The 27,697-nt window shown below is 42.0% G+C and overlaps 1 protein-coding gene across 2 annotated transcripts in view; it reads right to left on the bottom strand.

Moving 5' to 3' along the window:
* Positions 1-284: 284 nt before the first annotated feature.
* DOCK4 (dedicator of cytokinesis 4) overlaps positions 285-27,697 on the bottom strand; it is a gene marked incomplete at its 5' end in the record, with an annotated part of 498,756 nt that continues 471,343 nt past the window's right edge. For both annotated transcript variants that reach the window (XM_079712023.1, XM_079712022.1), the window contains 12 exons: positions 285-798; positions 4,051-4,112; positions 6,872-6,985; positions 8,731-8,803; positions 10,502-10,611; positions 10,760-10,841; positions 11,828-11,948; positions 12,280-12,401; positions 12,994-13,113; positions 16,178-16,261; positions 17,010-17,186; positions 25,333-25,419. In XM_079712023.1, coding sequence (XP_079568149.1) covers positions 364-798; positions 4,051-4,112; positions 6,872-6,985; positions 8,731-8,803; positions 10,502-10,611; positions 10,760-10,841; positions 11,828-11,948; positions 12,280-12,401; positions 12,994-13,113; positions 16,178-16,261; positions 17,010-17,186; positions 25,333-25,419 — 1,587 coding nt within the window. In that variant the 3' untranslated portion in view covers positions 285-363. The remainder of the gene's footprint in view (positions 799-4,050; positions 4,113-6,871; positions 6,986-8,730; positions 8,804-10,501; positions 10,612-10,759; positions 10,842-11,827; positions 11,949-12,279; positions 12,402-12,993; positions 13,114-16,177; positions 16,262-17,009; positions 17,187-25,332; positions 25,420-27,697) is intronic.

Genomic DNA, 27,697 nt, shown 5'->3' on the forward strand with positions numbered 1-27,697 from the left:
AGTAAAAAGTATACAACATTATCATGCTTCGTATTGTTCGACAATATTGTATTGGTTTTAAGATTAAACTATGTAAAAAAAGTGAACATAAAAAGATACAAAAGAAGGTTTTATTACTATTTATCACTTCCAAATGAGAAACGCTGTAATGAAAGTTCAGCCATACTTGGAACACCTGGCGTTTGAGATCAGTAACTTTTAATATTGTGCAACATTCTATTAACAAGTGAGTTTTAATTCCATTCATCTAAGGACAAATCTGAGTAAATTATTAAAGTGCCTATACTAAATGTCTTCTCACCATACCTCTTATTTCTTGTAAACGGCAGAGAATTCATGGCAGGGAAATAGAAAAGGGACTTCTTATAACTGGGAGACTTTCCGGGGCAGGGGTCTGGGCCGCGGGCCGGGGTCCGTCCTCCTGGTCCCATTCTCCAGGTGTCCCGATCGCGCCGCCAGAGGCTTGGGGGGCAAGGCGGGCGGTTCCGCCGTGACGGGGATGGACAGGCTGTGAGGTAGCGGGACCGGGCGCCGCAGAGTCCGCTCGTACACGCTGTACGGCGGTGGCGTCTTGCTCTCCTTGCGCACCAGCTCTTCAGACCCGCTGTGGCCTGACCCCGACCCTGGCGCCACCGACTGTTCGTTCACCTGATTTTCAAAGCCTGAGGTTTCCGACGTGCTACACCGGCTGAGGGACGAAATTCCACTGCTGTAGCTGCCGGACAGGACGGGGGAGTTGGAGATGAGTCCTGGGGAGTGATACTCCACCGGAGAGGGGGTGAGAGACTGCATGGATCCCTGTGCGGAGTGGAAAGGGAGGGGTGGGGGAGACACAGCAGAGAGTCACTGACAGACACTGTGATGAGCTCAACTGTGTCCCCCCCATCCGGAGGTTGAAGCCCTATCCCCTGACCCACCACCCCCCATGTGCCTGCATTTGGAGATACAGCCTTTAAAGAACAAGTAAGTGAAATTGAGGCCCTCAGGGTGGACCCCAACCCAATCTGGTATCCTTTTAGGAAAAAAAAACTGGACACAAAGAGACACCAAAGACGCATGCACACGGAGAAAAGACCCTGAGGACATAGGGAGAAGGTGGCCATCTGCAAGTCAAGGAGAGAGGCCGCAGGAGAAACCGAGAATGGTGGCACCTTGATCTTAGACCTGTAGGCTCCAGAACCGTAAGAACATACATTTCTGTTGTTGAAGCCCTCCCAGTCCGTGCGGTTTTGCTCTGCCGGCCCTGGAAGACTCATGCAGACACCCAGACTCAAATCTGAGTGCTGCCGTGCCTCAGAACCGCACATATACATCAGGCATTTATCTGCCAGGGCCGCCAGTCCATTCAGTTCACCTCACTGCCCAGTTTACTCCTCCTCGTGGTCAGGACAGAAAGAGGATAAAAGTACTCAGGGAGGAAATGCAGAGGCATATCAGTCCCACGGTTTGAAGGATAGGAAACTGGCAAAAACCAAAACCAAACCAAACCCGTTGGAGGTACCACTTCCCTTTCTAGCTCAGCAGAACCACTGGAAGCTCTAGCAACAACTGCTCACTTTCTCTTACTGGAGATATTATTTTGCAGCTGAGCAGGGCTGTCCCCTTTGGATGGGGCATGAATTCACTTTCCCACCATTCCCACCCCAACACATTGAGGCTTCCTGGCCTCCTTCACTCATTTGTTAGCTGTCTAGCTCCGCTGGCATTGGAATGTGCTACTTCCCTAAGGGTTCCACTGGGAAGTACTGCACCCTATGTTCTCCTTGCATCCATTCAAAGCATATTAGCTTCTTAAGGTCTTATAATAAAGCAACCTAAATGACTTTGTTCAGCCCAGTGTTTCCTAAACTTATTTGACCACAGACCATTTTTTTTTCAGGTGTCACATAAACGGCCTATAAAACCAAGAAATGTTACCCTAGACTAACTTTACCTTGGTCTCTCTTTTGAAACAAAAACAATGCTCGTAGACACAAATCCTTTCATTTAGCAGGAGCCTAAAGTTAAGCATGGCTAATTAAGAGATCCAAATTCACTGCAATTTTTTGTTAAAAATTAGACACTAAGTTCAAAATAAGGCAGGTAAGCTGAGTCTTCACAGGGTTAATTCCATCATTTAATTGCTGATAAAACTATCAGTCAAGGAGTTTTCTGCATTCTAAGCACAGCAAAGCTAGTAACTTGGTAGCACTACGCCCTCTAATGTAACCCAGGAGTTACAACACAAATGTTCCACCCATTTTCTCTTCAAACCTATTTTGTAAAAATACGGCTACGAAGCTACCTATGGCTGGTAAGAACATAGGTAGGTCTGTGGAGAGACAGTATACACCACTTTGCTAACTATTTGGTGGCTACTTGAACATTTTCAGCCCTTCAATTCTTTCTATTTTTTAAGAATCAATTCCTAGTCTTATGTTATTACTACTCTGCACAATCAAGTTAAAAAATGCATATGTGAATTCCACAGCAACACGTGGGGCTCTTTGCGAGCAAGGGGAAGTGTAACGATGCGGAAACACCACGTTGCTTTTGTTCCCATCACATCAAGATGACAGCCAATGGCTTCCAGGGTGAATGCAGTCCCATGTACTTTACAATTAATAGCTGCTCTACAGAATGACAACCAAACTAGCAAATAATTTGCACCCACCAGCAAATTTTGACATCAGCAATGTTGGCAATGCAAACAAAATCACACTTCTTTGCAATTTTCTCCGTTTGGGGGGGGTGGTTTTCCTTCCTGATTCTCAATTTCTACCAGCAACAATCCTTAGCACCACAGATGTATGGGATCACAATGTGATCCCATGTGTTTGTAGAAGCTAATTTGTCCTTTTCTTTTACATTAGTTAGAAATGTCTCATCAACAAAAAGGACATGGAGTGTGTAAATCCTGTCATTCAGGTACAAAATCATTCTTTCAACACTCACTTCAACCTCATATTAGCCTCTGGCATAGCAGCTCTGGACACCTACCTCTGAATGTACTGACAATCCTTGCAGCCAGTCTGATTCAATTTGGATAAGACTAAATATTATTCTTTTTTTAAAATTAATTTTTAAAATTTTTGCCTGCATTGGGTCTTCGTTGCTGCGCATGGGCTTTCTCTAGTTGCGGCGAGAGGGGGCTACTCTTCGTTGCGGTATGTGGGCTTCTCATTGTAGTGGCTTCTCTTGTTGTGGAGCATGGGCTCTAGGCGCACGGGCTTCAGCAGTTGTGGTGTGTGGGCTCAGTAGTTGTGGTGCACGGGCTCAGTAGTTGTGGCTCGCGGTCTCCAGAGCACAGGCTCAGCAGTTGTGGCACACAGGCTTAGTTGCTCCGTGACAATGTGGGATCTTCCCAGACCAGAGATCAAACCTATGTCCCCTGCATTGGCAGGTGGATTCTTAACCACTGCGCCACCAGGGAAATCCCTAAATATTATTCTTTAACTTCATGAGGGATTCTGGTGTTAAGGTGTTAAGAAGCCTATGTCTACATATCAAATCCAATGTCTGACCTTTAAAGCTTTCCAGTTTGTTTCCCAGAAATTTTAAAATTCATTTTACTGCCTTGTTTTTCATGATCAAGTATGTATCTCTAATGTAAATGGAAACCTTGGTGTAAAATATTAAAAGAGGAAAAGTTGGCTTTGGCGTTTTCAAAATGGGTGAGGCTGATGAAAAAGGCACTGGAGAATATTTAGTAGATCTTGATGATTGTTTTTCAATATACGTGTTTGTTTTTGATGTCCCTTAAACCAAAAGACCAGGCTGAAAATGCCCTAGGAGATACATGGGGACCATTTCTTTCCGAATTCAGTGTATATTCTCACTCTAGTTTGTACATTCTCTTGCCACCATTTGGAGAAAAAGCCTAATAATCTGAAAACAAATGGCAGGCTCCCCAAAGGGAAAGCCTAGTGCTGTTTTCTTACCCATCTTCCTCTCTCCCTTCTTTATATGTTCTTTGCCTGGTCTGTGCAGATGAAAGCACCTCATTGATGTACCAGGGAAAAAAGTAACGTGGGGCCAATCTCTAGCCTCAATCTAAACAAGAGCCTGTACCTTCAGTGGAGATCGCCCAGCAGGCGATGGGGATACCGACGTCGTGTGTCTTGCTGGTGAAGCTGTAAAGACAGATCATTTCAATTCAGAAAACCAGACAACTGACTACCTGCAAAAGCCCTCTGTGAGTACAAACCCATATAGATGACCTAGTGCACAAGGGTCTAGGCAAGGGGGTGGGGAGCGACTAAATGGTGCCCACCCAAAACGGATTCTTCACAAAGGATGGCAGCTCCAAGACATGGGGTAATTAGTGAAAAGTCACCAGTGTATACATGATGCTTTAACCACAGTGACAGGACCCCAAGCTGGTCCAAAGTCCTTTCCACTTCCTCAAAGTCCAGATGCTTCTCTGCTGCTTGGTCTATTTCAAAAGGTGCTTTTAGGTGTGAGGTGCCAGGGAGCAGACTTCGGGAAATAACTGCTGACTTTGGCCCTGAGCAGGAATGGGAAGACCCAAGTCATCCAGACAGCTTAGAATAGGTCCCGGGAATATACTGACATCAGCCTCCCCTTCCATCCCCCAATATTCCTGAAATTGACAAGAAAGCCTTGGCCATATCATACAAGAGGTAAGAAGTTTTCCATTTTTCTCCCTAATGTTTGTCCTCGGGTCTTCCCTTTATCTCTGGGAGGTGGTACCCTATGGGTTTTATCATCAAGGCAAAGAAGAACCCTCTCTTTGTTTCTCCCACCAGGTTTTCAAGCCCTACACCCGGGACACAGCTTGTTTGATGGCACTGCTCTGTGTGTGCGCTTGTGGGTCAAATCCAGCTCTCTAAAGCATAATCATACATACTAAAAGCCTGCCGTGACACCGTCAACATGGTGCGTATAAGCCAGATTTCCCAATTCTGCCTATAGAGGTTTCAGTGAGCTCAGAGTTCGTTGCTCTGTGATGAGCTGCCATTCTCCCAGATGTCACAGTGAGGGCTGTAACTCATAAGAAAACTACAGAAAGCCTGAAGGGAAGAGAGACAGTTATAGATCCCGCAACAGTGACCACACATAATGACATGAGGACAGACCATGACAGCAATCAGTGCAGAAGGGAAGGCAGCCCTGCCAAGTTAACCGGGAAGAGGTATGGTCGTCTGTGCACCCTGAGCCTAAGGGACCAGGAAGAGTGGCTGGTCCCCACACTGTGGGGTTGTGTGGCCTCCATCTTACATGCTAGGGCATGCTGTCAGCGTGTGCCATGTTCCATCAACACTGTTAGTTCTCCTATGGCATCAATTGTGGGTGTTGAGTATGGAAGAAAAACATGCACGTATAGAGAAGCAGATCTTGATTGGGAATAGTATGTCTGGCAGAAGTCAAGGTTTACTATTACTTGGGACCCTCTTCCTCTCAACTTAGGTGTTCCCCGGTACCATCACTGTGGGATGCACAGCAGCCCCTGTGCGTACCGCATGTTTACAGTGATGTTTCTCTGGAAAGACCTAAAATAGTTCTATCAGTGTCCTTGTCTACAAGTCTGAATGAGCAGGAACCTAAATACCATGAATATTATTGTTCCTTAGAAAATGCTTTTTGAGTTCCCAACTTTAGGTACACAACCAGGTTTAAATTGGAGGTTGCCTGAATATATGGACATCATGAATAAAATACCAATTACTGGTTGATGAGTTTTAAACTTCCATGGTCACACTGACCTACTTATGCAGAGTATCAATTAAGGCTAAAGTTATTTCTTTTTCTGCTTAGAGATCTCACATCTTTCCAAATCTATTGGTGACTTTTTGCTTTGGCGAGCATAAAACAAACTGGGTAGCACATAGTTTATTTTCAAAAGAGAGAGAGTCATTTTTCTTAGTGAAAAAAGAAACTTAGAAAGATGAGATGCTAAAATACAGCAAATGAAACATGGACGATCAATCCAGAAAAATCCATGAAAAACACAGTGTCCTATTTTCTCTTGCCTTTAGGCTGTTGTATTTGTAAAGCTTCAAAACTACTCTAAATATATGTTAAGTGTTGAAAAGACTCTCCCCATCACCAGGATAGGATAAGTAAAGCAGGTAGCCTCTCTTAAAAACCGCCCCCATATGCAGGTCACCAAGCAACGGCTTGTTCAGGAGGAATGGGGAACTATTATTGTTATAAACTCATATATTATTGTTATAAACTATTATTGTTATGAAGGAAGTTTCTTAAGAATAATTTTGAGTGGTTCTCAAGTCTAGAAAGGTGTGGTAAAATACAGATTCTAGGGTCTTGGCCCAGAAATAGTAAAATTCTGATTCAGTAGGTCTGAGGTTAAGCCCAAGAATTTTGCTTCTTAAACCAACACCCTAGGGGATTCAGTGCCTTGAATGAACCCTTTGAGAAATATGACCCTTGAATACAGACCTGTCTAAGCAGCAGATAACTACAGATGCACTGTTAGTTGTTTTCCACAAGCCTATCCAAATCACTGTTAGTCAATCCTATTTAGGGGCTACCTGAAACTGGGGCATCAGTCCTGAAGAAAGTGGCTAGACTTAGTAAAGGTTGATAAGAATGAGGTGACTCAGGATAGCATAGAAAAAATGCTAGTGTCTCAGCAAGGTTAGGGTACCCCCTAAATTCTGAGGATGGCATGTAGGAAAAGAAAATTCTACAAAATCTGTCTGTGGGGTTTATTAGGAATGGTGCACTGCTTGACTTAGTGTAACAGGAGTTCAGGAAAGGGGGGAACACTACAAACAAATTATATAGCTACTACTAAGGTTTTACCTTGGACACCAAATGCCTACCTTTCTGAGGAATTCAGGACAAGCTGGAGTAGTCAATAAAAGTTATTTTATGAAAGTGATTGTTAAGTGCTTCAAATACCCACCAGTCTGTGTGGGTCTTGGAGGGACAGGGGGAGAGATAAGTTTCCCACCGTCCGACATGTTCTTGGCTTCCTTCCCACTGTCCAGGCTCCAGCTGCTAGGGGTGGGATTCACAGCTGGAAGGGAATAACACAGCTAAAAACACACGGTCTACTTTGCCCTGTAAACACTCGAAATCTTAGAAGAAAGTCAGAATTATCCAGAATGAAAAAATCAACTGGATTAAAAAAAAAACAACAAACTTCCTAAATACCAAACTTTTACTTAATTGCCTACCTCACAGTTATAGTTGATATTTAATTGGGTGATAGCATGTCTCTTTCTTTCCCTCAAGCAGTCAGTCAAACAGAACTATACATCTCTGCACAAGAGTGTAGAAACTTGTTGAGAACTACAGATATGTTTAGATGCTGGATAACAGATGGAAGATGTAATCACTAGACTATTTTTAAAGTTGATTTTTAGTAGAAATTTCTGGATTAGTGGCACCCTGAAAGGGGGAAGGCAGTGGCATGCTAATATCTCCACTGTCTGGCAGAATTAGTGGCAAGGAACAGCCACGCCACACCATCCTGTTGGCCCTTGTTTCTAAAGTCAATGGGCTATAGTGAAGAACATCCTAAAAAAATAATTTGGAGTACTGACGGTATCATTCCTTTTTTGTAATCTGCCTGCTCCATGCTTCAGCAAGATGCAGAAATATGGAACAACCCCGTTAGGAACAAGGGCAAGACACACAAGGTTATAAATAGCCGCTCTGTGATGAGGTTTACGACATCAAGCCTTTAGAGATTTCCAGTAGCTTGCTCCCTGAACAGACACTGCCACCTGATGGACATATGTAGAATTTCAACATTTTACCATTCTTTATATTACCACCTTCATTGGATGGAACTACCACTCGTAAAATACTTTTCCTCCCTTCCTTTTAAACGTGCTTTGTGGTTTTCTTTGGTATAAAAGGTGAGAAAAAGACCACGTTCCTAAATTCTCCAGACAAAGATCAATATCTGACTTGTAACTTTAAAGCAAAATGTGTGTTTTAAAATAACTGCCTACAGTTCCACTGATTTCTATTTCGCAAGGAAAGTTTTAATGTATCGGTGTACTCAAATGACGATGCAGTCGAGCTCTTAATGAGGACGGTTACAATGCACTTTACACGGATATTTCGTTAGTGACTCTTAATTCACTGGCCTGGGGACTGCTCTGATTTTTTGAGGCCTGACCCTGGGAGGTGAGCAGGTGCCTTGCTGCCAGCCCCTGCCCCCCTGGCTGAGGAAGTTGCATTTAATCTGCTCTTCCTCCTCTGCTGTGTTGCACAGACCGATGCTAACTGGCTATGAACTGCTAGGCATGTGTTTGTTTCTCATTTTTTTCAGGTGACCTTGAGGCAAGGCACACTCCATCATGCACGGGATTGCAATTCTTAAAGAGCATCTGAGTCCCCGCCAACGACAGATGAGCTGGCAGAATGAACTTTGTAAGGCAGACACAAAGTGGGACCAGGGAATCGGTCTGAGAAGGTGCTTATTATTTTCATTGCGCTGAACAAGTAGCCTAATTGGCCACTTTTTTCAGGTAGCGCAGGCCTTGCCTCGGTGACTGACACCAAAAGTCATTAAACAGAGGAGTCCCTACCTTGCTCAGATTCTGCTGTTAAATCCTACAAGAACACAGTTTGTGAAGAATGCATCAGAAATAACTGCCTTTCATTCATCTCCTAAAGAGCAAATGAGTCCAGATCATTAAAGGTCTGGAGATCTGCCTTCTGCACAGACACGCAGGAGACTGGAGGAAATGAGGCCAAAACAAACCATTACACATTCCAGGGCCGATGAAGGGCTGGCTTTATACCTACCTTTCTCAGGCGCAGAAAGATTGGGGTCACTGCGTGGCAAGGCCCCGTCTCCAATGTGATTAAACAGCAGCCTCTGGAAAGGCACAAGAATCTATTTTTATGATGCAATATGCTAACATGTGAGACCTTCTAGAAAATGAGATGATTATCTTATTACTGAACCTTTTCGTTGAAAAAAAGTTTTTATATGCTGTGATGAGGCTAGGAACAAAGAATTCAATTATATTTAAGGGAAAAAGGGCAGAGACCCTTAGGGTTCAAACAGTGTTTTAAAAGTCTATACTACATTTCAAATATAAATGGCAAATAGGTTCTGTAATAAAATGCAAGGAAAAAAATAAACAGTAAGCGGTTAAGTTATGGTGCTCTTTGTAAATACAAATGCTAGACTGGCAATACGAAATGCAAGTAAGAATTAAAGGAGGAATATTAGCTCAAAAAATCTCTAGTGAATGGACTTTACATTTTAAATCCTAGATTAGGTTAAAACATATGGAATGGTCCATATGTTACAGTTTTTAACCCCCCAAAATGCCAGTTTTACATGGTTCTACCTAACATATTAAAAAGGCACAAAGTCCTTAAAAGTAGATGCACCAGAGCAATGTGTATTATTGAAATTTTGGCAACATGCACACTGTTTCAAATTTGACCAAAAGCAGAAAACTCGAGAGGCTAACCAGCAAGTCTTTCATGCTAACCAGCATGCTGGTGACATGCTCTCCAGAAGCAGATGGAACAAACTGTGAAATTCCTTTGCAACATCAAGTGACAAAGGGACCAGTTAGCTGGTCCAGCCAAATGCACGCAGATATAATTTCTGCGAGACATCAGTGTCGTGTGGATGAGGTATCCCGGAACTTTGGGGAAGATCACACAACCAGCAAAGATAAAACCCATCAAGCCAAACCCCACTCACTCTCATCCCTTTCCAGATGTAGCTACAGACTTCTGCCAGGATGGTGTAGAAAAGCAGAGAAATGAGCTGGAGGATAAAAAACTATTATTCTCTGCTCCCAAGTTTTCCCCAAATAATCGGTAAAAACTCAGGGCTCCACGTGAATCTTATCTTTGAAACCCTCCTTCAAAGCGCTTGAAGGGCCCAGAGGGTCAAAACCTTGGCCCTGTTCTCACTTGGACTATCAGAGATCACTGCAAAACCAAGTCTGGGGTGGGTGGTGAGGGCCACGTGCCTTACTCCTGAGGGCTGCAGGGGCGGCCCTAGGATTCAGCTTCCTCCTCAGTGCATCAAAGAAGAATGGCAAAGGTAAAAAGACACGTTCCTCACTCTTGGGTACCTCAGCAAGGAATCTGTGGCAGCTCTCTCGAGTTAGGTAGAGGCAAAAAGAAACGCTGCTGGGCAGCCATGCGTCTCCTCAAGGGTCTTTGGCTAATGTAAGAAGTTCCTCCAAGTTTCTGTCACAGACACATGCAGACAGACACCCCCAACTCATTCACCCAATCACCCGTCCTAATGTTCAAGTAGCAGCAATGAAATACAGAGTCGGATCAAGGTGGGTAAAATCATTTCCCATTTCCCTATCAGCTTTACTTCTCAGGCAATTACCCACGTATCCACATCAGACACATGGCTCGCACAGAAATTCCTAACAACAGGCGCAGGGCAGAGGTGTGCCCTTCACCCAGCTGGACTCGTCAACACAGCCTATCTGGTGGCCTCTGGCAGCTATACCGTGAGGTTCTGCAGAGAGACGTAAGCAACATCCAGACATTTCCTCGTTTTCTAGAATTTCCATCCCACAAGGACTACCTGAGAAGGTTCCACAGGTGTCGGGTAGATGGCACTGCATGGCCGCTCTCTCGGGGACAGGCAGGAGTTTTCTCTGGAATGTTTGTGTTTGTCAGACAACAAAGGAGAAGCTGGCAAGAGAAGGAAAGAAAGGCTCATCAGGGTGGTGGGCTGGGCCCGTTTGGAGGAGAGAGCGTGAGCATGCGGGGGCCACCACAGCTCCTGGGGGCTGGAAGGTTCTCTGGGCACCCTTAGTCCACCCCACACCCTGGAGCTGACCTCTAGCACTCGACGGAGCCGAGCTTGTCACATTAGGCGAGGCAGAGTGAGTGGAACTCAAGCTTGAGGTAGACGGACTTGGCTGCAAAACATGGGAGCTGTTATCAAACACGGCTTAGAGGCTGCAGACAACGCTGACACATTTGAAACAAAATCATCAGTTCTTTTTTCGAATTAGAAAAAAAAAAGTCCAGTAAGAAATATGGAAAAAATCTCCCTAACTCAGACTGATAAGGATGCCTGTCTGAATTCATCAAGAATCTGAGATTTTGACTCCTGCCAAAGGAATGCATTTGTGTTCATTTCAGCTACATACATCCTATGACTTAGCAGTTAGCAGCGGCTCCCTGACTAAAGCACAAGCAGAAAGACTCGCAGCCTCGGGCAGGTCACTAGGTGAGCGCTTCTAAAAGGCAGAGGACATGCCTTTGCATTTTCTCCAATGTAATGTGTTCAAAGCATGAATTTGGCAATATGTATTATGCCCCTTTTCCAAAGACAGTGGTGAGGAAAATTTCCACTGAGCCTTACCGAGTTACTATCAACGCCCTATCAGCCGAGTCTAAATACAAATTTTGGTTGCAAGAGTTACACTGACGCTAAAATCCCTAAAATCTGTGTTTTTTCTTTTGTAAAAAATGTTTTATTATGGGAAATTTCCAACATGTACCTAAGTGGAGAGATCTTACAATGGGCCCCTAAACCATATCTTCTTAAAGGAAAAAAACAAAACACTTAGAAATGCTAAGAGGTCAGTGGTGACAAGCTCCAGGAGTCCCAACTAAAGACCCAACTCAGAGGCAGAACTCAAAGCGCCCCCCCCTGCATGGCCTGCCTGGGCTTTCCCATGGCTCGCTCAGGTCTTCTTACAGTGGATGGGGGAGCTTTGAGAGAATCATCTTTGCAGACTCTAGAGATCAATAAGGCAACACGAGTGTTTAAAGGTTTGTCCTTAAGTCAAGTTTGCGCTCATAGGTCTGTTCCTAAGCACAGCAGAGTGAACGGAAACGCTCATGATTGAGACAGAAAGGGAATAAACAGGACCAGACAAAAAAGCTAATCAAGTACCTGCATGTTAAAGACTTCATCAGAGCTTTCTGATTGCCCTGTAATATTGCTTACTTCAGCAGAAGCTTGTGAGGACAGTGAGGAAGAAGAATATCGGTTGACAGCTGGGTAACTTAATGGGCTGTTTTGGGGGGAAAAAAAAATGGTTGTTAACTCAGTCTCTGAATTGTACTTTATCACATGCTGGCATGGTATAAAACCAAAGGGGGAAAAAATATGCACATCCCATTTTGTTGTCTCCTGTTTGCCTCAATATGATCAAATGTCTGAGTTTATTTATTTCTCATGCTGTTGCTGTTTTACCAGTGGCAGATGTCTGCAGCTGCCTCGAGGGTTAATTATTTCATTAAGAAATTGCATATTTGACAAATTGTGCCACAAAGAACGAGAGAATCATTCCAGATCATCTTGTGGGGACGCCAAAGTGTCAGATAATTCAGAATATGACTTACCTGCGTCTAGGAATTACCCTGGTACCATCTGGGCTCATAGAAGCAGGTGCTGAGTTTCTACACACGCGAGGGCTTCCATTAGGAAAATGGACTGGACTGGCTTGTATACAAGCAGAGAATTCCTAAAGAGGTAGTAAAGAAAATATTTCAGAATAGTAATTACAAGGGCAAAATCACTCGTGAGGTATTTCGCTGTACTAGATGTGCATTGTAATTGTCATGAAGTCTTTCTATAGGGACCTTATAAAGGTAAGCTTCAGGGCTTCCCTGGTGGCGCAGTGGTTGAGAGTCCGCCTGCCGATGCAGGGGACACGGGTTCGTGCCCTGGTCTGGGAAGATCCCACATGCCGTGGAGCGGCTGGGCCCGTGAGCCATGGCCGCTGGGCCTGCACGTCCGGAGCCTGTGCTCTGCAACGGGAGAGGCCACAACAGTGAGAGGCCCGCATACCGCAAAAAAAAAAAAAAAAAAAAAAAAAAAAAAAAGGTAAGCTTCATTATTATTAAGCTTTCTCTCATTTACTTTTTTGTTTTCATAAAGGTTGAGAGTGACAAACAGAAGTTAATGCAATTTTAGTATTTGAGGGCTCTCTGGTAAAATGGTGCAGTTTGGTAGAAAAACCAAAAGATGTCACTATTGGATATTTCATCGTCCCTCTACCAAAAAGCAAATGGCAGAGGTCAGACTGCCCCCCCATGGACACTTTGTGTACTTACCTGTATTCCTAAGCTGGACTTCATCACAAAGAACTGGTCGACCAGCTTTTTGTGAAGCGGTCTCATATCTTGAGGTACAAACTTCTCATGCACGGCCAAGCCAAATTCCAAAATCTGTGCCTTGATAGTAACATAAGGAGAAAATCCACATCAGTGGGTACCTCCTCTAAGTGCCTGCTAGGGGATTCAAGCACGGTACCATGCATTTTTCATGCAATATTGCTAATCTCTCGATCTGACAAGATAGCAACAATCCTTAGTTTACCGGGGAGGACACTGAGGATCAGAAAATTCTGCATGTACTAAAATTCTGCATGTACTAAAATTCTGCATGTACTAAAGGGCAAATGAGGATTTGAACTTAGGTCTCTCTGATTCCAAAGACTTGATTTTCCTACTACCCCAAGTTTCTTTCCCATGATTTTCGACCTATAACAACAACCATTTTAAAACAGTTAAGTGTTTCTTTGGCCCCTTCCTGCACTTCTCAGGATGGGGCAGGGAATGGGAGTTCCCTGTTAAGAGGGTCAGGTGGTTCTCCCCCAGGGACCTCTTTTCTGGATGGCACCCTCTCTGCCATGTTTCCCTTCTCTCTCCCATCAGGTTTTTCTCCCTCCCTCTCTCAGATTTTCAAAATCTGTCAGGGAGGAAGGGACAAGTGAACGGAAATTCTGTAACAGTTACTATGCTTCTTGTTTTTGTTAAAAAAAATATTAATCTTGTTCACTTATTCTAATGCAAAAAGGAACAGCTCCTATTTTTTAAAAAGTTTTCCTGCTGTGAGAACCTAAACCAAGATGAATATAAACATTCAAGTTTTCTCTGTACAGGTATCAAAAGTGCTTAATTCCTTTGATTTGAGTAGCAGCTGTCTTTTACATTTTAAAAAATTCCCCATGCTATAGTGGTCAAAAGAACAAATTCCAGAGGCTGAGAGGAAAACAAATCACACATCACTACGATGGCGCTTTATCTTTACAGCCCATGAAGGTTCAAGTTTGAAAGCCAGGGCAAACAGTACTGACTCTGGGGGGGTGAGAGCATCCAGCACCTTCCAAAGGGGTCAGAACTGCGGCAACTTCTGCTCTAGATGCCCATCTACCACCAGTACATTTGCATAAAGCTAAAAATACCTTGAAATAAACATCAAGGACACCTTGAAAGGAACAGCTTGAGTGGAGTGTATGTCTGAGGCATAAAGGGTGAGCCCGGTCTCTGTGGGGAGGGCAGGAGGGATGGAGGAGTGGAGCCTAAGTGTAGGTGCCTCAGTCCTTTGCATCTTAGACACTAGCTGGGAGGGGCCCTCCCTTTTGTTCAGATAACATCGCAGGTTGGGTTCTCCCAGAAGTAGGCTCCAGCATGGAGATTAGGCTGTTTACTGGGGTGTATCCTTGGGGTCACTGCCTGTGGGACGGAGGGAGGGAGAGGCAGAAGTGGGACTTGACCAAAAAAGAAACTGAACTGGATGGCAGCCTGGCAGCCTTCTGCCAACCCCAGGGGAGCTCTGGACCTTTAACGGTCTGTCACTGTTGTGCTATATTGGGCCCAAATGGCCAGGCTCCGTCTCTCCTCCCCACTCACTGGACGCAGGTTATCTAGGAAGGTGAAGATCTTAGGCTACATGGCTCTCTGCAGCAGAGGCAACGCCGGAGGACCTGAGAGCCTAAGGTGTCTTCTAGCAAGTAGGGCCACAACTCCCTTCTGGAAGGGGCACTGGGGCAGTGCATCTCCATGTCTACTAGACAGTTCTCTGAACCACCTCACAGAGGTCCAGAGGACGGTGCCCAACCCCCTTCCTACGGTCCCACAAAGACATGTGACTCGCCCAAGGTCACATGGCAGTCACTTGCACTACATGGCCTATGATAGGATCTAATGCTTCCTAGGCCATAGCTCTTTCCACAAGGTCCCATAAACATAATCAGGCAGAATGTGGAGGAAACCAAGGTCCCTTGATTTTTATTTTTCTCAAGAGACTTCTTAACCCTTTTGATTTTAACTCGAGGGAAAGAATTCAGTCAGACTGAATACAGCAGGTAAGTATCCTGGGGTGAGGCAAATCACTCATAAGAGACTGTACTGGTAAAATACAGACTTTTAAAATTCAAAAAAGGCTAAAGTCATTCCATAATCCTCAGTACTGGATAACCTAAGCTGCTCACTTCATTTCGAGAATCTACATCACCCCCAGGGCCACAATGAGAATTTAACTTATTCTATATTTCCTTACAGGTCAACTTTAAGTAATTCCTCTCTCTTTTCAGAATCTATACAACTGACCCTCTTCCAGCCATGGCCCTTGTCCATGGCCACTTCTCTCCCTTCAGTATTAAGTTTTGTGGACTAAGCCTTCAGAGCAAAAAATATGGACTAAAACCAGATACAACCTCATCATTTCCTAATCCAAAACATCATGTTTTATTTGTTTTTTAATTTGGTATTATCAAGTGGAAAGAGATGCTTTTGTCACATTTTATCGTACATATTCCATTTTTCATGGGTATAAAATTTCCTATTGAACCCAGCCTCCCAACCATAATGTCTCCCACCTCAGAGGTTTTCAAACCAATTTCAGGCCAAGAGCTATCAAAAGGGGCACAGCAGGCAACAGATTTCTCACTCTGGTTCTTTGTACTTGATGGAACCAAAGAAATAAAAACCAACTATGCTTCTGTAACGTTGAAAATGATGAGGTTGTATCTAGTTTTGTCCATATCATATAATCTATAGGCTTAGTCTGCACAACAGGATACTTCTAAAGCAAAGGGTATTGACTGCCCACTTCCTTATTCTAACATTTAAGTAAGAATCTCATTCATTCATTTACTTATTTATTCATTTTGAGTTAGCCTGAACTTATTTGATCCCAAAATCTTGAGTGAAAAGTTGGCATCAAGTCTTTGGGGAGACACTATTCAAAGAACGTTCCAAGAGATTACATGAGGTTGTTTGTTGTGAGGGGCTGCCATAGTCTACTCATTGGTTTTTGTTTTTGTTTTGCATTAAAGTGGGAAGAAAACGTAGAAATTAGCAAGTTGGGATATATTACAAGTGAATCTGTAACCCCCGACTGCTAGCTTCAGTTAGATCACTGATGTAGAAAACCATGTAGATGGGTCTCCAGTTAAGCAAGTATGTATCTACGCAGAAGAGGGGGAAGGTGATGGGCTTCTGCTCCCCTTACCTGCTCAAGCATCAGCTCTCTTAACCGTGCAATTTTCTCTCCATCTTCAGGGTGACTTAAGATATATTCTTTGACAAAGAATGCCTAGTAAGAGAAGGGATAGTCAGTTTACTTCAGGAGAGTTACAAAGGAAGTGAAAGACACCGTTGTTTTTTTTAAAGCCATCTTTAAAGAAATGATACCATTATACACCACTTTTGGGGGGCAGACAATGATTCTGAGTACGGTCAGCTGATCAGATGGTAATATAAGGAAATGATTGTTAACAGATCAGAGATTGTATAAACTTTGTACCTTTGGTAAAACAAATAGCAAATCCAAATCAAGCTTTATGACATCACATCCTAAAATAAATTGCCTTAAGACTCAGAATGATCAAGATGGTGGCCTCACCTTCTAAGCTACTGTACCTTTCTGTTTAAAACTAAACGAAAACTAGATGAAAAATCCACTTAAAATATCTTCTAAACAAGATCAAATTTTTTTATGTCCAAGAACCACTCTTTGCTCAGGGAAATGGGTTTAGGTAGACATTCATTAAACAATCCCGATACCCTCACTTCTTTTATTCATCCAAGAAAACACACACACACACACACACACACACACACACACACATATTTTATCCTCAAAATATCACATTTTGGGAAACAGAGTAAGTGTGCATCACAAATGACTGTATGTTTGCTCTATCTAACAAAGAAATCTGGTTGTGTTAATTGTAGCCCTATGATAGCAGGCTGATATGATGGGTGCATATTTTGAAAAAAGATTTCTGAAACCTTAAGAAATCACATATGAAAACTTTCAAACGACAATACCTAATCCTCACCTCTTGATACCTGGAAACTCCACCATTAACTGCAGCGTCTATAACTCCATTCAGGCACATGGTCAGGGGATTAATATTCTGCATCTGTCTTGTCTGACACTGACTAATCAGAGTCTTCAGCTGCTGATTCTTATTTTCCAATACTTCAGTTGCATTTTCAAGAGGACTCATTTCTATCTGAGAACAAATGAGCATAAATATATATTGGATTTTGTGACATTCAGGAAGAAAGACAAGGGACTTCCCTGGAGGTCCAGTGGTTAAGACTTCACGCTTCCAGTGCAGGGGGCACAGGTTCAATCCCTGGTCAGGGAACTAAGATCCTGCATCCTGCATGCCGTGAAGTATGGCCAAAAAAAAAAGAAAAAAAAGAAAGAAAGAAAGAAAAGAAAAAAAAAAAAAGACAAAGTAGATTATCCATGTTCTGAATTATCTGTGCTCCCCCTTGGCTCCCATCAATATCTCTACCAGGGGCCATAGTAGAATAGACAAGGATGTGGAAGACAAATTAACTGTTTGTAAGGTCTGGGAAGAGAAGGTGATTATATTCATTGGTTGAAATGTGGTTTGGATAATTAGCACTAATCAATTACATATTAGCACTGCAACAATCAATTTAAACCTTAAAAGAAAATTCAAGCATGTCTTTTAAAACTTGTTTTTCTTTTCTTTTGAAGGCTAAGTGTTCAAGGGCCCTGCATATTATTAACGCCTTTCTAGATACTAATGCAAAGTACCACAGGAGATACAAAGATGCATTTACAGATCCTCTGATGTCAAGGAGATTTCAGCCTAGTTGGGAAGATGGAACATATGCCCATGTGAACCCCATATGCATATATAACAGCACCATAAGGCGGCACAGGATGCCACACAGTTGGGAGTTATAGAAAATAAGATACTCATATATGCTGCAGGATCTATTTGTTGAAGGAGAGCCAAATAGAATCATAATGACTTAACAATTCTCAGTTATGGGAGGCCTAATTGTGAAAATGATGAAAGTGCTCTTCAAATGTATAGCATTGTGACTGTTATTGTCACTGACGTTCTCTTTGAAGAGAAGGTCTGCTAAGCTCTCAGCTGTATAATAATTCAAGCTCACTGTAAGCACATTTCAACACTGGTTCTTTCAGTTAAGGAAATAGAGTTTTTAAAGGTCACTTAGATCATCTTAAACCAACAATGAAAAGTACTAGAATAATTTGACTATGTCAAAATGAAGAATATACATTCATCAAAAGACACAATAAAGGAGAAGGAAAGATAAACCAGAAAGTAGAAGACATTTGTAATATATAAAACCGTCAAAGAGCCTATGTCCAGAATATATAAAGAACCTTTATAAACCATTAAGAGAAAGGCAAACAGCTGAATTAAAAATGGGCAAAGAAGTAGCCACTTTACAAAGGAAGAAACCCAAATGACCAGTAAACATACGAAAAGTGTTGAACCTCATCTGTGATCAAAGAAGTGAAAAATAATACCACAACGACATACTATTAAGCACTCACCAGTATGGCAAAAATAAATATGACACTAGCAAATGAGAGTGAGAATGTGAGCAACTGAATCTCTCAGTTTCTGCTGTTGGAAGTTTAAATTGGTTCAATCACTTTGGAAAACAGTTTGGGATTATATATTAAAGATGAAGATATCTATATATTATATTTTATGATCCAGCAATTCTACTCCTAGGCATATATCTGAGGAAAAGTATCTGTGTACATGTGTACCAGGAAACATGTACAAAAATGTTCATAATCATCTCCAAAATCTGTATGTCTATCAAGAATAGAATGCATAAGCATATTGTAGGATACAATGGAATACTTTACAGCAATGAAAACAAACAAGTCACATATAATAACATGGACTAATGTTACAAATAATACTGAGTGACAGATGCAAGTTACAATAGAATATATACAGTATGACACTGTTATACAGGCATACCTCATTTTATTGTACTTTGCTTTATTGTGCTTCACAGATGCTGTGTTTTTTTTACAAATTGAGGGTTCACGGAACCCTCTGTTGAATAAGGCTACTGGCCTCGTTTTTTTCAACAGCATTTGCTCACTTCATGTCTCTGTGTCACATTTTGATAATTCTCACAATACTTCAAACTTTTTCATTATCATATTTGTTATGGTGATCTGTGATCAGTGGTCTTTGATGTTGCTATTGTAATTGCTTTGGCATTTTTTTAGCAATAAAGTATTTTTAAATTAAGGTATGTACATTTTTTCTTAGATATAATGTTATTACACACAATACACTGCAGTATAGTATAAACATCACTTTTATATGCACTGGGACACCAACAAATCTGTGTGACTTGCTTTATTGTGGTGGTCTAGAACTGAACCCTCACCATCTCCAAGGTATGCCTGTTCAAAACCACGCAAAACTAAACTGACTTGTTTAAAGAGGCATATATAGGTAGTAAATGAAGCAAGGGAATGGATACCATAAAAGTTATGATAAGGGAGGGAGTAGTAATTGGGAAAGGATACACGGGAGGCCTATAGAGTGCTACTGGCAATGTTCTGTTTCTTTACCTGAGTGGTGGTAAACAGGATTTTATTTTCCAATTTTTTAGGACATTAAACTTTTGTTTTATGATCACAAAAGCTAAATCATAAAGAAGAAGTCTGAGAGCTCTGATGAACTGAAAGTTAAAAAGTGAACAAAATATCTTAGAAACAGAAAGTGGAACAGTGGTTGCCAGGTGCTGGGGGGAGGGGGAAAGGGAAATTGTTCAATGGATGGTGCACAACAACGTGCTATAGTTAATACCACTGCACTATACATTTAAAAATGGTTGTGATGGTGACTTTTATGTATTTTTGACCGTAACTAAAAAAATTCATGCTCAACATTATAGATTCAAATGCTATTAATACGAAGAAATTTTAAAAATAAACAAAATACAATAAACACAGACAAAAGACAAATAATAACTTGGGAAAATATCTCCAACATATACTTCAGCTGAATTATTAATATATCTCAAATACCGAAGAAAACTACACAAAGAATATAATCAGTGCATTTGCAAAAAAAGAGTCAATAAATATATGAAAACATATAATCTCCACTAGCACTCAACAAATGCCAAAAAAAATCAACCCTACTGTGATCATTTTTGATCTATTATTTGGAACTTTTAAAATAATATTCAACAGCGAGTGCTGAAGAGAATGCTGGGAAAATGGTTATTCCCAAGAACAGCTATATACTCCAGACAGGGCATAAATTGATACATGCCATTGCTGATCAATGAATCAAAGGTTATACTGTGGACCCTTTGATAGCTCAATTCACTTCTAGGGAAATTATTCTAAGGAGATGATTAAAGAAGTGTGCAAAGAATAATGTGTAAAAATGTTCATCAAGGAATTATTTTCCTTTATTCCCAGTTTGTGATCCTTAATTCCCATTTACCACTAAAAAGAATCAGGAGTCATTGGAGAAATGGTTGCTTTTGGGTCTGGGGCAGGATTGTACAAGTGAGCCTGGACTACCCAGCCATACCAGTAAGCAAGGAAGGCAGCTGGAGGAAGGCATTAGAGCAGCTGGCCTGTGGTCCATTCACTCTCTTTACTAGGTATGTCCTTGGGGAACAGAAAAGAAAGCAGGTGACCTGGTCTTATCTCCTTGTCAATTGAACCTTCAAATAAAAAGACTAACTGCTAGGAGGAAGAGATGGTATCTATGGAATGCCCTTAGTGGGAAGTCCCCAGCTAAAGGATTGCTTACAGTAAATAAACCCAGAGTCCATAAGGCACACGTCCCTAGAGAATGTCCCAGAGAAGTCTGACTACTCTCTGGAGTATAAAATGGAATATTTCACAATTTAAATTTCATAATTGAAATGTGCCCTTTGTATGAGTCACTCTGTGAACTTCACTTAGACACTCTGTCTCTTAATCAGGATTATTCCTGATGCAGAGAAGAAGGATGTGGAGGACAAGACTTGAGGTCTCAGATGTCTCTCTGCTTCATCTGAGCCTCCTGATTGCCTAAGAGTTATTAGTAAAGCTTGATGCTGATTCCTATGCTTGATTTGACAAACCGGTCTTGTGTGTTAGTTAGCTCAGTAACAAAGACAACTTGGATACTGTCAAAAAGACTGAGGAACCAATTTGAAGAGGCTCCCAATGGGCAAAATTGAATAATTTGAAAAATAATAAGTCATAATTGAAATGGATTGAAACAAAACAAACACGTTTAAATCCATGAGTTACTACTGATGCTAAAACCCAAACTAACCAAACAAAACCCTCTTTGGACACTTTTATAGGGTGTTAGGGAACCAAATTATTATTTTGAAAACTGGTAGGGGAATTCCATGGTGGTCCAGTGGTTAGGATTCCGCACTTTCACTGCTGAGGGTGCCCTCTGTATGAGGAACCAGGGTTCAATCCCTGGTCAGGGAACTAAGATCCCACAAGCTGCGTGGTGTGGGAAAAAAAAAAGAAACCATGAAAACTAGTAAATAAAAGGGAAGAATAGAGCATTATCCTTCCTTTCCTATACCTTAGGGTAATCAAATCGGTGATGAGGGCATCCTTCTCTTTACAGAAGTATTCCAATCAACAAACAAAGAACGATAAAATATCACCATTTTGTAACCCTTAAGAGATAACTGGATGGGGGCAACGAGCATCACTGGCTGCCAACCAGAGCATATAACACAACCCATGAAGTAGTCTTGCAAAAAATGAAAAAATAAAAACAAAATAACATCTTATCAAGCTTCTAGATCTAACTGCTAATTTACAAAAAAAAAAAAAAAAAGGAACAAAGAAACATGTTAAATGATCCCACTGATTCACAGTCTGCAAAATCCATACTTAAGGAAACACTTCAGGATAAACAACCTGGATTCTTCAACAAAAAAACTTCAAGGAAAAAAATTAATTTGGGGGAACCTACAGATCAAGTGGGCTCTAGGAGGTATTTCAACCAATTTCAATGTGTGGCCCTTATTTGGGTCCAGATTCAAACAACAGATGACAAAAACAAACAAAAACCTATAAAATAAAGACTTGGAGAACTGTGAATAAACTGGATATTTTATGATCAAGGAATTATTGTTAAAATTTTTAGATGGAATAATGGTATTATGGTTTTGTTTTTGGTTAATATACAGACTGAAATATTCTTACATAGCTGAAATGATGTCTGAGATTTACTTCAAAATAATCCAGTGTGAAAGGGAATGGCGGGAGGTGTCGATGAAACAAAATTGGCCTGTTTGATAGCTGGTGAAATAAAATGATGGGTAAACCAGGTTCATTATGTATTTTCTCTACTTTTATTTGATATAACTTTAGTTTAAAAAGGACACTGGGGCTGTGTACAGAAGTGATTGCAGCAGGGGGAGGGCACAAGGGCACAAGGTGACCTCTTATACTACTGCAGAAATCAGGCACTAGATGGCACTATCAGCAGGGAGGTGAGGTATTCTGGGTAATTTTGAAAGTATCTGGGTAATTTTGAAAGTATCTTAGAGCCACACGATTTTCTGATGGATATGATGTGAAGTGTGATGATATTGTCATTATCTTTAGAGTTAAAAAAATCATTATTTGTACAGTCTATTTTACAGTTTTTTCATCTTGTTTAAAAATTTTTAAATAAGTTTACTTTTTAATAAAAAAAAAGAGATCCTGTTTGTTTTGAAAACAATAAAAACAATTACTGAGGAAACAATTGTTCAAAGGCATTATCATCTTTGAAAGAATGGGAGAATATGTTCAATAATATGTTCTGGGGTTACGATTTAGAGAATAAAGGCCCACAGTCTCATCTGAAATCTTTGCTGCTACATGTTTTCAGAACTCAGAATATTTCTGATTTTAGAAAGGTAACATAGGGTGCATATAGTATATTATGTAATCCTCAAGATGTGAAAACATCTTTTGGTATTCAGAATCTTTTAGATTCTGGCATGGCACATAAGGAATTTCAATTCAGTATGGCATATATGTATTGAGTACCTACTCTGTGCCCAGATCTTCAGGACCTTCCACACTAGGAATTAAAGCAGTAAACCAGCTTTAATAGAAGGTGGGGACATGCCAGGCAGTGGGAATAAGCAAAAGACATGAGGTTGTCAGAAGTGGGCTGTGTTCAGGGAACAAAATAGCCCAGTTGGGTTTGTTCTGTTTGACAGAATATAAGATTGCATATTCTAATAAAGTAGGCAGCTGATGTTTGAAAGGTTGTGTTTAGTAATGCTCCTTTAATCATTATCAGCATGCTGCTTTTTATTAGCGGGGTGTATATGTGTGTGTGTATATAATATTTCCAAGGTTAGGAACATTGGTGAGTGTCAGAGAATTTAATGCTCTGGGTAGTAAGTAGCTGACAAAGCTCTCTGAATCATTAATGCAGTACGGATGACTAAGAACATTTCTGTGGGTTGGGCCCATGCCATTCAGCAGGAAGCATAACAATAAGACTTTCTGAGCACTGAAGACAGCAGCCTCTCCTCTTCCACGAAGGCTGCAGGGTGCACCATGTAAGTAAGCAGCTTTGTGGACCCTTGACTCAGACCCGACAAGAACACAACCACACTGATGTAATCTGCTGGATTGAGTTCTATTTGTTAAGGGAGCTGTATGAATTTTTCCGCCCAGCAAAATGAAAATGCCATTAAATCCTTAGTGTGATTGAATAGGATAAACTGAGGGTGGTTTCAATGCTTAGAGACATTTCAGGTAGGATAAGCCATTCTTGGAAGACAATTTGGGCAAGAACTGCTCTTTCTTATTCATTGACAGAGTGGGCTTGTTACTTCAAAAAAGGAAGGGGTTAAATGATATTTTCACAGTTGGCACATTTTCTACCAGCCACTGTTCTCTGGCTGGCCCCAGACATAATGGATATACCAAGGGTGGGAGAAGGGATGCTTGAGATTGCAGGGCTGTGGCTGACAGCAAGGTGCTGGCAGCTTGAAGAGCAGCCCAGGCACAGGGCGGGGTCTCACTCCACATGTGGCTGCCTTCGGCAACCGCTCTCTCTGTTTCCACAACTGGGGACTGGAGCCGGGAGGCGTGCTTTACAACCCGAAGGCTTCTTGGGTGCTGTGGTTTCCAGGGTCTATAATGACACCCGCTGATTTCTCCACTGGTGCCCAGGGAGACTAACACAGCAGCATCCCTTCTACTGTGAACTGTGACACCATGGACTTACTGTGTGTCAGATACTGTGCTGGTGGGGCTTGACACTGGCTTCATGTTGCCTTATAAGGCTAGAAGTGATAAACATAACTGGCTTTGGAGTCAGAAAAATCTGAGTTTGAGTTTATCTTTTTTCAATATCTTGCTATGGAACCTCTGGCAAAGGCTTTTAACTAACCTCTTGTCAAAACTTGTGAAAATGGGGATAAGAATACCTCAGATATGGAGAAATGAGAACCCTAGTCCACTGCTGGTGGGAATGTAAATTGGTTCAATCACCTTGGAAAATAGTATGGAGGTTCTTCAAAAAACTAAAAGCAGAACCACCATATGATCCAGCAATGCCACTCCTAGCTACATAGCCAAAGAAAATGAAAATATTAATTCAAAAAGATACATGCACCTCAATGTTCATAGCAGCATTGTGTACAATAGCCAAGATACACAAGCAATCTGAGTGTCCAGCCACAGATGAATGGATAGAGAAGATTTGAGACATATATATATCTGTACACACACACACACACACACACACACACACACACACACAATGGAATATTACTGAGCCATAGAAAAGAATGAAATTCTGCCATTTGCAACAATGCGGATGGACCTAGAGGGTATTATACTTAGTGAAATAAGTCAGACAGAGAAAGGCAAATACTCTGTTACCACTTATATGTGGAATCTGAAAGTAAAATAAATGTGTATAACAAAACAAACAAAAAAGAATACATACCTTGTAGCTTTGGTATGGTGATTAAATAAGTTAATGTCGATAACTTTCTTCCAGTGGCCTGGCACTGAAGGTAAGCAGTGAAGGTCACATAGCTACAGTAGTTAGGAGAGCTGGAATTCCAGTTCTTCTAACTCAAGAGCCCGAGGTGTTGACATGCTGCAGTCATAGCTATTTTTGAGGAATCCCTCTGGCTGGCTGGGCTAGGTCAATGGTAATGTTCCCCTTCCAGCTTTGGTCATAGCGGTCAATAAATATCACAAACATTCACTAACCTACTATGAGTGTTTCCAGGGACTTTGAGTCCAAAGCAGAAGCAATAAATATACAGACTGACACCAGGTGAGCAACTGTGATGAGAAAGTTCTTGAGAATAAGCTCTGATCCTTACCACTTCACGCTTCTCCACTTCAAACCAGCGGGAAATTCCGGGTAAACTTTGCACCAAGTATAATGATGTTCTCTCCACCCAGAGACTCTATGAAATACAAAACAAATTAAGTCCCCAAGTTACCTTTCTTTCTAGTTACTGAGCTATGACTAATGTTTGCCGTTCAGTTTTATCAAGTTTTCGGTTTTTGTCAGCTTTTCTTTAGTATTCATTCCAGCACTTCAGCAACCCCTTTGCACTCAGGAAGCGATCACAGTAAGACACACTGAAGCTTGTGTAAATTTCATTGTATATCATCTGAAACTTTTTTCTGTGTAGAATAAATCACCTACTCCAGATAGCATGCTTAAAAATATAAAAACAGGTCATCACATTATTTTCTTTACTATTTCCTCTAAGTTTCTAATTTAAACTCTCTCCACTCTGCAAGGGGTCCAGCCATTTTTATCTGGAAGAGGTAAGTAGTAGTATCAGCTATTCGACACGGGATTAGAATAACAGAATCCTCAAGGAGGAAAGGGCTTTACGAATCACATAGCCTGATCTTTCTGTGTTAAAGATGACAACACTAAGTCTCCAAGAGGCATGTGACCTGCTCAAAGCTACATTCCCATCACCTGTAGAGCTGCCCCTAGGACCCCTGCACTAGAACTTCCAACTTCTCCGTTGCTACAGGCACTGTGCCACGTTTTCTTGTGCCGATATTCACTGCTGTGATCCAGGAGGATCTGTATTTAAGAGCCAGGGCTCCCCTGGCCAGGATGAGCACCCCCGTGACACGTGAAACCATGGCTGCCTTTGGTAAGAGCTGCTGTGGATGACGACTTTCTCTTTTGTCAACCAGGCTTCTACATCTCTGACTCATGTTTCTTACTTAAACAAATCGTATTCCTGCGTGGATAATAAACTTGACAAAATTCCCGAAATAGTGCCATTTATTCAACAACAAAAACAAATAGGAGGATTTCTTTGTGCCAGCCAAGACCTACTGCAATGAATAGGGCAGAGGCCTGGCGACAGGGGCCCTGTGTGCTGTGCTGGTGACAGGGGGGTAAGCAGATCAAGAAGGGTTCAGGGAGAAGAGAAGGGAAGGCTCCAGGTGCTGGGAGAAAACAGAGGAGAAAGCAGGCGTGCCCAGCGTTCTGTGGGAGGAGGACAGCGCTTCTCAGAGGAGGTGACACGTGAGTGGAATTTTGAAGTGAGTAGGAGTTTGCCAGGCAGAGAGCGGGGGAGATGGTGCAGGCAGCAGGAAGCAGCAGGCGCGGAGACGCGAGCGGCTTGTGAAAGGGCATGGCAGGAGATGGGGAGAGAAGCTCGGTGCTGCAGGAGCTGACGGGGAGGGTGGGTGAGTGCAAGGGCAGTTTGGAGCCAGATGCTGAGGGCTGTGAGCACAGGAGTAAGGAGCCAGATTTATTTATTTATTTTAGGAGGGTTGCTCCAACACTGATAAATATTTAACGTGATGGCCAGAAGGAAATGTGGTGCAGCGGAAAAAGCAATGGAGACGGCATCAGAAGGTGCGGGTTCTAGTGCAGGGTCTGGGGTAATTAGAACGCCACTCTGAGCAAGTCATCTGTCCAACTCTGGTGGATCTTGGACTTTTTACCTACTGGAAACTTGCAATGAAAACTATATGATACATTAATGATCTTTAATTGGTTTTGGAAGGCCAAAAGAAAAGTTAAGGTATCCAAAAGGATTAGAAAATGGTCATGGATCTTTTCAATAACATCCTAGTGCTATTTTCCAGTGGTTTCCCGGCCTTGATATTTAACCCATCAACCTCCTTGCCCAAAGGACTATGCTTTGCTCAGTCCCATCATAACACTGCAAAACTATCCAGCTTTCCCTCTGATCACTTGGCTGTGAGTAACTCCTGAAGTTACGGCTGGGAGCACTGGGGACTGACACTTAGGCAGGGGTGACAAGGCAAGTTCACATCAGACAATCGTAGCTGATAGGAGAACATCTCCCAGCTTAAGTAGAGACTCTGTGATGAAAGAAGCTAAGCCAAGTCGCCCACAATCCTACATTCATTTTACATTCTCTGTTTAGGGGGAAATACTGACTAACTGGGGATCTGTGTGGTCTCGCTTTGTCACTGTTAACAAGGAAAGAGCAGATTATAATTTATCGGTGGCACAATCTTGCCTCTTTCCCCCAGGGTGGCTGTGAGAAACCTTGCCCTTTCTGGCTGAGAGAGAATTAGCAAGGCGTATCGGAACTACTGAGGATGGAGAACTGAACCCATGCAAACAGTCTATGGTTTGTTTTTATTCTGGGTCCTCTCAGAGGTCCTAGTTACACACCATTCTAATAAGAAAATGCAGCAAAAGATAGCACAGAACTCTCCCACTGCACCAGC

Source organism: Hyperoodon ampullatus (assembly GCF_949752795.1).
Source record: "Hyperoodon ampullatus genome assembly, chromosome: 9".
Lineage (NCBI taxonomy): Eukaryota > Metazoa > Chordata > Mammalia > Artiodactyla > Ziphiidae > Hyperoodon > Hyperoodon ampullatus.